Source organism: Epinephelus lanceolatus, chromosome 14 (genome assembly GCF_041903045.1).
Source record: "Epinephelus lanceolatus isolate andai-2023 chromosome 14, ASM4190304v1, whole genome shotgun sequence".
Lineage (NCBI taxonomy): Eukaryota > Metazoa > Chordata > Actinopteri > Perciformes > Serranidae > Epinephelus > Epinephelus lanceolatus.
This window is the reverse complement of record NC_135747.1, coordinates 43,572,524-43,584,622: the sequence shown is the minus strand read 5'-3', so window position 1 is coordinate 43,584,622 and position 12,099 is coordinate 43,572,524. Positions and strand designations below refer to the sequence as shown.

At 39.3% G+C, this 12,099-nt stretch overlaps 1 protein-coding gene across 1 annotated transcript; it reads right to left on the bottom strand.

Moving 5' to 3' along the window:
* Nucleotides 1-10,140: 10,140 nt before the first annotated feature.
* On the bottom strand, nucleotides 10,141-11,546 carry LOC144466831 (trace amine-associated receptor 8a-like). Its single transcript, XM_078174240.1, has 2 exons — nucleotides 11,386-11,546; nucleotides 10,141-10,960 (listed from the first exon to the last, which is right to left on the bottom strand). The coding sequence occupies exons 1-2, from the start codon at nucleotides 11,544-11,546 to the stop codon at nucleotides 10,141-10,143; spliced, it is 981 nt and encodes a 326-aa protein (XP_078030366.1).
* Between the last annotated feature and the right edge of the window lie 553 nt (nucleotides 11,547-12,099).

Below are 12,099 nucleotides of genomic sequence, written 5' to 3'. Positions count from 1 at the left end.
GGCCAGACCTCAGCAGGTTCTCCTGTCTCTCTGATGTGCAGCTGATTTATCTCTCTTCTCTCCTCCCATATGCTAATTCCATCTATTCAGTCGGCCATAGGTGACTACGTCATACTCTGTATCTTAGTACATCTGAAAGTAGTCAAGTGATCACATGCTGCTTTGTAGGCCCCTTTCAAAAACTTTAGTGTGAGGTGCCACACAACACTGAATTCCAAACTATGGTGTTAAAAAAACAAAGTAAAACAGACTAAACACAACACATAGTTAGCTTTAAAATAATAAAGTAAAATTGCCAGCTTTTTACCTCCCAAAGGCTACTGTTTATCTCACAGCATCTTTGTGGTTGGAATTTCCCACAGCACATAAATACACCACAGCAGTAGAGGTGTCAGTACGTACAGTGAGTCATCAGTTGACTGTTTAAAACACATAGAATACAGCATACAACACACACCATATATTTATATTTCTTGGGATTTCTTTTTAAGAGTTTTGTTTAGTCAGTTATTTTTTTTTTCTAACTCTATAAATATTTGCAGTAACTATCAATTAACAGATGTACAGTACCAGGCAAAAGTCATGCAGCGCTGCCTTAGCAAAGTCATGAGGCAAGGGTGTTGGTTTTATTTCAACACTGGGGGACAACATATTAAACATGGAGTTTAAGGTCCTTCCCCAGGAAGTATTATGCGTTAAACACTCTTTTTTTCCTGCATTGTTACATCTCACACCACTAGGCCTTGAGACCCAGAAGCATGAAGAATTACATCCACAATCTAATTAGTAAGTCTGTTTTGGTTGAGGTTGATTCATAGAACCCTCATAGCAAATTAAATTTGTCAGACTGATGTAAACTGGCTGTGGCCTCACATGTGGCCACATATGCTTTGAGTTCCAAAACCACACACAGTAGCTCTGGTGTTGCTTTTGCTTTGGCGTTCTGCACCAAGAGCCTCGGACTGAAACAGCTTCTCAGAAAGATCTGAACCTGGATGTTGACTCTCCAGTTTGCTCTCTTTGTACTTATCAAAGCCATGTATTAAAGCTCATTATAAACTATTCTGCCTGTCTTCAGTGCTGCTTTTGGGTCCAACACTCACCCATTACACAGATCAAATCTCTTGGAGGATTTTGTTAAAGTATAGTTTCTATAGACAGACTCTACATTCAGTGAATGTAGAGTCTGTAGGCAAACCCTGGAGATCTTGCCTCCGGCAGAAGAGTGGAAGAGCCCTGGTTTCCGGTTGTAGGCTGTTTGTAGTCCTTGTGATACTGACCAATCACGTTTGAGCCGGCTGCAGTTGTTGCCAGGATAAACGGTCCGTGCGGTGAACTAACGAGGCGGAACATAATTGGCATTACCGCAAACTCTGAATCCATCGTAATGGTTCAGTATATTTACTTGTATATAAATGGATGTCAGAAACGGAAATTCACCTCTTCTGCCCAAATCAAACCGGAATGCCAAAAAATTGGGGGTCTGCCCCCAGAGGCTGTATCGTCAGGTGCCGAATACAGCCGATGGGTTTCGAGAATGGTTAAAGTATGACACCTTGTAATGGCCAAAAATTTCATGCTTTGGCATGTAAAACATCTTTTTGCCTCTGTTGCCAACCAAAGCTAAACATGAGTTACATTATAGCTGTTACAAGCCTAAAGTTAATCTCCCTCATCACTATTAATAGATCTGCAAGAAAAAGAGCAAACAATCCCCTTATGATCACTGAAATATGTCGGCAACACCACCCATTCTACATCATAATGTACTGATTTAACGTACGCGTAATCAATTATTTTACCTTCATTTCTGTAGTGGGTTGTTTCACAACCAGACTATACCCTTTTTATAATGTCATTATTGAAATCTCCCATGACAGCAATTGTGTTACTTAGTGGATCTAGCCAATCAAGTAACTTGCCTAAATGTTCTTTATAGGAAGAGATGAGATAAGATGGAGGTCTGTAAATCACTGCTATCACTATTTTGTAGGCTACACAGTTGTAGACTAAACATTCTAAATTGACGTCTTGTACCCTAAAAATGTTGTACATCAGACTGTCTGCGCTGTATATACCAACACCACAATGTTGTTGGGCTTGCAAAACAACAAATGTGGGGTAGTTGCTGCTCTATGATGATCTGTATAGAGAACTATGAATACTATAAACATCAGTGTTTACTGTTCTTAAATGAGGAAGCAGCACGTAATCAGGTTTCTGTGACAGCAATACAGTCAAGCTGCAAATGCAGCGTACACAATGCCAAATCAGATACGTATCGTGTCAAATTTTGCAGTTATCAAACACAGTAAAAGTGTGTGTATTAAATTTGTGCCCTGTTGTATCTTATTGTTGTCATCTCAAGCATGGGGGCCATTGTCTGAGTTGCATCCTTGATGTCATTCCTACAATATAGGGCCTGACCGATTTATTGGCCGACTGATTTTAATCTGCTGATTATAGCCATTAGAGAATAATCCAAAAGTTGGCCGATTGGCGCCGATGTTAACACTTCATCACTAATAAAATGCAGGGAATAAGGTGTTTTACTTAGAAGTGATGTCCTTGTGTTACTAATCCAGTAGAGTGTGCTCCAACGCTTTTCATGTCACGCTATACAGTCACCCCAGTGACCCAACAGCAGAGTGAAGTAGTAAAGACTGAAGAGCCGACAGCACATTTACTGAATCAAGCGGTTTGCCACAGTGGTAAGTTTATAACTAGTTTGTGAAATAAACAATATCTCAATAAGTTTCCCATTTCAAACCACTTGTCCATGAGTCATGACGTGCCTCGTTGTGTCGGTCACGCTTAACTGATATCATACATACTGAATTAACGTTGCTACTTTCTCCATCCTCTTTGCTGATATGTTAGCCAGCTAACGTTAGGATAACCTAGCTTAAATATTAGCTTGCTTTAACAGTAACTTCAACACTTTAACCGAGTCAGTAAAGGCACGATGAACGTAACGGTAAGTACCTCAGAGTAATATTATGCTCACTCAGGCAGCTGCAGCTACCAGATAAGACTGGAGCAAATTAGGATAACACATTGTCACCTGCAAAAAATGTTGTCACTCCGGTTGCGGCTGTATTTATTTACAGCAGCGCACCGACTCTGTTTTTAACTTATGACGCTGAACAGGAAAAGGCGTTTCTGATCAAAATTATAATTTCACAGAGGAAAGAAAATGTGAACGCACATAGAGTACATCAGCGAGGCACATTTCAAATCATGTTTTACCAGAGACTTTTATGACGCTGTTAATCCACCTACCTATTACCTACAGATAATAATAATTCGTTAAATACATTCACTGATGACTTCATTAGACACTTGCAATGTAATGCACACCAATAACAGCCCGATCATGAATTCTACTGCAATGAATGTATTATTTCCTAAATGTTGACACTGTCAGAGATACTTATTTATGTTTACCGAGATGATAGTGGATGTTGCTGTTGTTGTGGAGAGCAGTATATTGAGAGGTGTTCAGAATATGTTGACCGTCTGATGTATGTGAGTGGGGTTGACAAAATTTCACCTCAATTTGATGCTCCTCACAACAACACCCACTACCACCTCAATAATAATCTCTGCTGCCCTTGTATAATCTTTCTGACCCTGATTTGCACATGCACATTGTGATGAATTATCTGTCTTATCTACCACAACGTATTAATGTCAAAGCTGGCCTGGGAAAATGAAAATGACAAACAGCTTTTTCTTTTTACATGTTTTTAAATGTTACTTTGAATGCTTCTGCACAAATGACAATGTCCTCATCTGATGGTAATCCGCATGACATATTTATCAATAAATTGAACTATCTCTTCATCTTCATCTTTTTATCAATAAGTGGGGCATTCTTGATCCAAAACAGTAACAGACTTGAGGTGAACCGCGTTGCTGAAATTCCTCTCCATGAAAGTAGTCTTTTATTTTACCAATTGGATACAATGGGGACATCAGCGCAAAACCAATGTCACTGAAAATCACTCACTCACCACAGTGACAGGATTTTGATGCAGCAGGTCACATCTGTCTGCCCACTCTAAGTCTTCAATTGTCTGTGCTCTATCTTCCTGTTTTAAAATACAATAAAGAACCTTTTTCCAACAAATAGTAGTGGAAGAAAACAAACAAAATCATGTAGGGACACCAAGCTGACGAAGACAAGCTAACAGGTCCTGCTTTGCACCCTGCCAAAAAGAGGGTGTTCTTCTAATGGGTTTAGGAAAGATCCCTCATTCTTCAGCAGATCATCACTTCCCTTTTTGCATGTACAACGCCCTTTTCATTTTCATAGTGCTATGGATACATTCCACACAACCTGTTCAATCTCAGACATGTACTGAGCAAAAGGGATATACTCTACATTTTATGCAAACCTGCCACCAGCATGCAGAATCCTATTGAAATAATGCAACAATATCAATCAGTATGGTCTACTATCATGGTATGTATAACACCCCTGTGGAAACAACACTGGAGAGCATTTGGCTTTGTTTGTATGATCAGAAAGCAATTTAACAGGATTATTCCCTTCAGCTGGTGCCACATTCTATACATTATCAAAATAATAATCCAGTGATTCCTGACCAATCTCAGCAGCTATGATACACATATCCTGGAACATACAATATTGCTGTCTATCATGCAAAAACTCATCTTCAGCTACATGTATAGATGCTTCACCACTTTCTACGTTAGTATCATCCTGTTTTCCTAAAACCTCATCTTGTTCACTCCAAAATTAATTTAGCCAAGCTTCATTAAACTCTGCATCTTTATAATACTTATTTGTCTACTTTAAATATTGCAATGCTTGTCTTACGTGCATAGTGTCAACAAACTTAAAAATATAATACGCTTTATAAGTTAGCTTAAGCTTCAGATTTACACACAGGACCCCAATGTGTGCAACGGCCCATTTATCACTGCTTTAAGCTTCACGTCATCTTGTTGTTCTTCTTCTTCTTCCAAATGAATCTCATTTTCAAGGGGCTAAAGGTGCTTGAAAAGTCATAAAAATTTGCACACACGCCATCACTCTTAAATAATTTGATATTTTAGGAGTCTCATGCTCAGGTGCAAAAAAATGGCTCAGTAGCACTCCCCACATTTTTTTTTTTTACAAAGCAGCCCCAAAAGCTGGTTTCACCTACTTGTATGAAACTTGGTAGGCACATGTAACATCCCAAAATGTGCAAAAAAAGTCTTTTGAAACCATATCCTAAACTTAATAGAAGTCAGTTATTTTTACTTGAATGTGTCATTTTTTTGTGTGTGGCCACTTCCAAGGGTGATGTCTGCACCATCCAACACCCTTGACATCAAAAGTTACTCAAAGCTTAGTTTTTGTCAAATTGTGGGACTGGGGTAAGGAATCAAACTACCTGAGCACTGCGTGGTGCTCGGGCCCTAATGGCATAGTCTTTGTGGGGATGTTGGGATGTGGGACTGGGCCAGGGGAAGCCTGCTTAGGGCACCAAATGAGCTATGTCCAGCAGTGTCAATGAATCAAATTGAGCTACTTCCAACTTCTTCAATTGCAAGAGCATAGAAAAACCAGATCACATTAGGGATGTGGTGGGGCATGTGCCCCATGTCATTGCATAGTCAGAAGTGACTTTTTTGGTATAATAATAATAATAATAATAATAATAATAATAATAATACATTTTATTTATACAGCGCTTTTACAGCTCTCAAAGATGCTTTACATTTAAAACCAAAGAAAAGAAGTATATACATGTAAGTGCAAAGACATAAACAGAAGACAAGGACAATATAAAACAACAAGGTGCAAAAGCATAGTGCAAAACAAAGAAAAGGGGGGCACATGAGGAACCGAGAACGAAAAGCTAATGTTAAAGGTTAAAGGCGGATTTGAAAAGGTGGGTTTTGAGGAGTGATTTGAAGGTGGATGGATTTGGACAGTCACGGATTTGTATAGGGAGGGTGTTCCAGAGGGAGGGGGCGGCTATGGAGAAGGCTCTGTTGCCCCAGGTTCTGTGCTTGGTCCTGTGTGGGGGTGAGAGGAGGTTTTTGTCGGATGATCGAAGGTTGCGGGAGGGAGTGTGGTGGTGGAGCATGTCTGTGAGGTAGGAGGGGGCCTGGCTGTGGAGGGCTTTGTAGGTGAGGAGGAGGATCTTGAAATTGATTCTGTACAGGACAGGGAGCCAGTGAAGGTTTTGCAGGACAGGGGTTATATGTTCACGGGAGGTGGTGTGGGTGAGGAGGTGGGTGGCAGAGTTTTGGATGTACTGAAGTTTTTTGAGGACTTTTGATGATGAGCCGTAGAGGATGCTGTTGCAGTAGTCCAGTCTTGAGATGATGAAAGCATGGATGAGAGTTTCAGCGGCAGAGAAGGAGAGCAATGGGCGGAGACGGCAATGTTTCTAAGGTGAAAGAAGGCAGTTTGGGCGAGGCAGCTAATGTGATGTTCAAATGAGAGGTTATTGTTGAAGATGATACCAAGGTTGCGGATGAATGGGGAGGGAGAGAGGGTGGTGTTGTCAATGCTGAAGGTGAAGTTTTGTGTTGCTGTAGAGAAGGATTTTGGGCCGATGAGTATTATTTCAGATTTGTCACATAATCACTTGACCTGCACATATGCGACATAAAAATATCTAGTGCTAAGGCAAAAACTGTCAGGAGGAATGAAATGGAAAATTCTTAAAAGTCTCTTTACTAAACGGTGTTTTATCACAGAACTTTTGTCAAGTCAAACTTTATTTGTACAGCACATTTAAAAACAACTGCAGTTGACCAAAGTGCTTAACATGCATAAAAGACCAAAACAGATCAGAGCAAACAGCAGTAATAACAGAAGAGAACAATAAAGATAATAGAGAACACTGTGCAGCACAACAGAAAATAAAGTCAAAGTGTCAAGCACAAATCAATCATAAGCCAATGAGAAGAGATGAGTCTTCAGTAGTGACTTGAGGTTTCTACAGTTGGGGCAGTTTTTAATTCAATAGGTAGACTATTGCAGAGTTTAGGGGCAACCACTGTGAATGTGTGTACTTCTGGGAACATCCAGGAGCATCTTATCGGTTGACCTCAGTGCACTAACTGGAGTGTGAAGCTACAAGCCTTCTGCTACATAAGGTGGTACCAGAATATTTTAAACCTTAAAAACAAGCAATAAAATCTTAAAATCAATTCTAAGATGGACATGTTGTTTTTTTATCTGGCAAATGAAGAACAGATTTTTTCAGCATATTGTCATTAAGTTGTTTTACAGAAGAGCAGTTTTTTATGACAGTGGAAATATTATTGTCTTTCGGTCACTGAAATCAGTCATCTTATATTAGCTGAAAATTTGCTGAAAATAAGTTGTTTTCCCTTTATGCTGTTGAAGTTGCCTGCCTGGTTCTGAAACATGATCAATCATTTTTACTCATTATTTGAGTGACTAATTTGCTTCGAACACCACCAGCTTTAATCCTGCCATAAGCCAAAGAATTGATTTTATGTCCACCATTCACTCTAATGTCAAACCCTGTTGTGTGTGTGTGTGTGTGTGTGTGTGTGTGTGTTTAAATGGTCATGGTGTATTTATGTAATTGCAAAATTGTGTAAACAAAACAAACAATGCAAAAATGTATTGTGGTACAACTAGTGCAAATGTTGTTTCACAGGTTCCCTTTAAAGCTTGTTTCTGTCATTACTGAGAAAACATTAATACAATAACTCTGTAATGTGTACAGATTAGCGATTGGTAATGAAGATTTTATTAACACTGCTTATCCATCCAAGACTCTTTTGATATTCACTTGTTTTTTCTCTAGATATAATATATTTGTCCTGACTTTATGTTTTGTACATTCAGTATAGTAACAACTTAAATATAAATAATTCAGAGGAAGAGAATGATTTTAGTCTCTCTGTCACTGTCTGTCTCTACACTATGTTAGCCTCAGAGGAGCCAGGCTTCAGTATCTGAAGTGTTACAATGTGTTTAATAGCTTTCCTGAACCAGGGATAGAAAAAGACATAGATCAAGTTCAATGTTTTCAGATGACACCCCTAAAAAGTTGTTTTCAGCTGCAACAGTGAAACAATAATATGGACAGTTGCACACAATAAACGCAACAACAACAATACCAAGAGTCCTGGCTGTTTTCATCTCAGATTTCTTAGCAGTTATTGGTTTTGAACGCTGAAGTGTATCAGCTGCAGTTTTGGAGCGCATGGTACGAGCCTCAGACAGGACTACCACAAACACTCATATACAAAACTACGATGACAAGAACAGGGCTCACAAAGGTCACAACAAGGTCAACAGCTCCTTCAATATAATTAACTACAAGTACACACTCTCCATAACAGGAGTTACTTGGCTGTTTCAAGAAATCCTTCTGCATCCAAATGCTGTTAATGAGAGAAGATATCCAAGATAGACAAATGCAGAGTTGAGCTCTTTTCAGAGTGACTCTGGTGGAGGAAAACATGAGGTCACAAATGGCCATGTAGCGGTCAATTGATATGAGAACCATATTGCTAATGCTAATAGTGCTAAAACTAATGCTAATGCTAATGCTAATAATAATAATAATAATAATAATAATAATAACTATTTTTTATTGGGGTGGGAGTGAGAGGCTGGACCAGAGGAAGCCTGGCCACCAAATGTGCTGATCCAGCAATGTCAGCGAACAAAATTGATCTTCTTTTAGCTTCTTCCATTGCAAGAACATAGAGGAAGCTGATTTGCAGAAGGCATTGGGATTTTGTACTGGGATGTGTGCCCTTTGTCATTGCATGGTCACAAGTGAATTTGTTGGTATACCAACATGAAGGCACCACCATCAGGTCAGGAAGAATGAAACAGAACATTCTGAATAGTCTATTAAATTGGGTTTCAGCACAGAACCTTTGTCAAGTCAAGTCATACTTTATTTGTGGAGGACATTTAAAAAGAATTGCGGTCAACCAAAATACTTAACAGGCATAAAAGACCAAAACAGATCAACACAGAAGCAAACAGCAGTAAAAACAGAAGAGAACAGTAAACATAATAAAGAACACATTGCAGCACAACAGAAAATAAAGTCAAGGTGTTGAGGTCAAATCAATCATAAGCCAATGAAAAGAGATGGGTCTTCAGTAGTGACTTTAAGTTTTCTATAGTTGGGGCTGTTTTAAAGGGGGCAACCATTGCGAAGGCTCGGTCAGCATTGTTCATGTTTGGACTTCTTGGAACATCAAGCAGCATCTGGATTCAATGCTCTAACTGGAGTCTTAAGATACAAGAGTTTTGTTAGATAACGTGGTGCTTGACCATTTAAAACCTAAAAAAAAATTAAAAAAAGAAACAAGCAAAGACAAACAAAACAACCTGTGTGTTTTAGGATTGATTTTATCTGGTGAATAAGGAACATATTGTTTCAGCATATTGTTACACTCAAATTTAGGAAAGCTCGACTCGGGAAGAGCCTGATCCCAGCAGCCATAGCTGCACTGAACAAGAGATCCCGTTGACTCAAAGTGTCCACCCCTGTACATGAAGATGTAATGTTTTGTGATGTTTTGTGATGTCTGTGATATGTCTGTGCCTGTGATATCCGTGTTTGATTTCTGTAAATGTACAGTTAGTGGAAACGAATTTCCCTCTGGGAACTAACCTCCATGAAGAATTTGTTGTTTTCCCTTCATGCTGTTGAAGTTGCTTGCCTGGTTTTTAAACATAATCAATAAATTTGACTGATTATTTGAGTGAATTTGCTTAACACCACCAGCTTTAATCCATTCACAAGCCAAAGAACTGATTCTGTGTCAACCATACACTCTACTGTCTTTATGTAATTGTGCATTTGTGTAAACAAAACAAAACAAACAATGCACAAATGCATTGTGGAACAACTAGTACAAATGTTGTTTCACAGGTTTACAGTTTAAACTTGTATTTGTCAATTCATGGGGGAAATACTATAAGTCTGTAATTTGTACAGATTAATGATTGTTAATGAAGATTTGAAGATATTTCTTCTGCATCCAGTACTTTTTGATATTCAGTTGTTTTCTCTGACTTTAGGTTGTGTACATTCAGTGTAGTGACAACAAATAATTTCCACTTCAGAGGGAGAGAATAGTTTTCGTCTCTGTCACAGTCTGTCTCTACACTATATTAGCCTCAGAGGAGCCAGGCTTCAGTATCTGAAGTGTTACAATGTGTTTAATAGCTTTCCTGAACCAGGTATAGAAAAATACATATATCACAGGGTTGAGACAGGAATTAAAATACACCAGCCAAAGTTCAATGTTTCCAGATGACGCCCCAGCCAAGTTGTTCTCAGCTGCAACAGTGAAACAATAATATGGACAGTTGCACACAATAAACACAACTACAACAATACCAAGAGTCCTGGCTGCTTTCATCTCAGATTTCTTAGCAGTTACTGTATTTGAACGCTGAAGTGTATCAGCTGTAATGCGAGAGCGCATGACACGAGCCTGAGACACAGCCACTACAAACACTCTCATATACAAAATTATGATGACAAGAAAGGGGCCCAAAAAGGTCACAACAAGGTCAACAGCTCCTTCAATATAATTAACTACAATTACACACTCTCCATAACAGGAGTTATACCTGCCTGGCTGTTTCAAGAAATCCCTCAGCATCCAACTACTGTGAACAGCAGAAAATATCCAACATAGACAAATGCAGAGTTGAACTTTTTTCACAGTGACTTTGGTGGAGTAAAACATGGGGTCACAAATAGCAATGTAGCGGTCAGCTGATATGAGAACCATGTTTCCTACTGATGCACTGACAGCAAAGAAAGCTGAAAAGTAATACACAACACACATTATGTCACCCAGAATCCAACAACCTCTATAGATGATGATTTCAGCTGGTATTAGCACCAAACCGACAAGGAAGTCAGCAACAGCCAGAGAGAGGAGGATGAAGTTGGTGGTGGTGTGAAGCTGCCTGAAATGGGAAAACAACAACACTGAATACACTTGTTATATGTATGTGTAGAAATAAGAGTTATTAGCATATATGATACTAGGAGTATGAATTGTCCTATAACAATGAGGCCTAAATACAACACAGTATTGCAGATGTAAAAGCATTTGCAAATAAACAGTATGCAGTAATGAAAGGCCTAAACAAGAGAACATTACTCTTATGCACTACTTATGAACATGAGGAGAAGGTTAGTGGATGTGCAGCAGCCTGAAATGTGTGAAATCATCACTAATTGTTTCAGTAACACATCTCAACAGCACCATAATCAAAGTTATCATCAGCTTAAATGTGACATCATGCTGCAGAGCTCAAAGCCATTTCTTTATGTAACTGTAACCAAAGAATAAACACTTTGTAAGCCATGCAGAAAAGTGTATCTCTGCCTGAAGTGGGAGATAGAGGTGATGACCAGCAGGTTAAGAACCATAGTGAGCATAGTGATGCAGGACAGCACACTGAGAGTGACTGTGGCCTCCAAGTGAGGGCGACTTGTCTTCCTGCAGGAGGTGTTGACTTGGGGAAAGCAGAGTTCAGCCTCCTCCATGGCCACTGACAGGGCTTTGATCAGAAAGCTGCCAGAGCTCAGCAGGTCCTCCTGTCTCTCTGATGTGCAGCTGATTTATCTCTTTTCTCACCTCCCATATGCTAATTCCATCTATTCAGTAGGCCAAAGGTGAGTACGTCATACTCTGAGTCTGGCTCCCAGTACACCTGAATGTTGTCAAGCACAGTGACCATTCTGCATTGTGAGCCACGTGATGCAATGATTTCAGAATCAGCTTTTTTATTTGCCAAGTACGTGTGTACATACAAGGATTTTAACTCCGGTAGACTTGCTCTCAATGTACCAGAATTGACATAAATACTCAAAATTTAGCCAAGAGGTGGAGTACACAGTAATATACAATATACAAAAAGTATACAAATATACATCAAATATAAAAAAAATATACAATATACAAGAATGCAAGTGTTGTTTTTCCTGCCACTCTGGCTGTTAGGAGTTCATCAGCCTGGGGAACGAAACTGTCTTTGTGATGGGTAGTTTTGGCGAACAGTGCTCTGTAGCACCAGATGATGATGATGCTGCCGGAGGG

Coding starts and splice junctions, on each gene's coding strand:
- LOC144466831 (XM_078174240.1), bottom strand. CDS start 11,546: ATGGAGGAGGCTGAACTCTGCTTTCCCCAAGTCAACACCTCCTGCAGG. Junction 10,961..11,385: donor ACCTCTATCTCCCACTTCAG/GCAGAGATACAC, acceptor TTCCCATTTCAG/GCAGCTTCACACCACCACCA.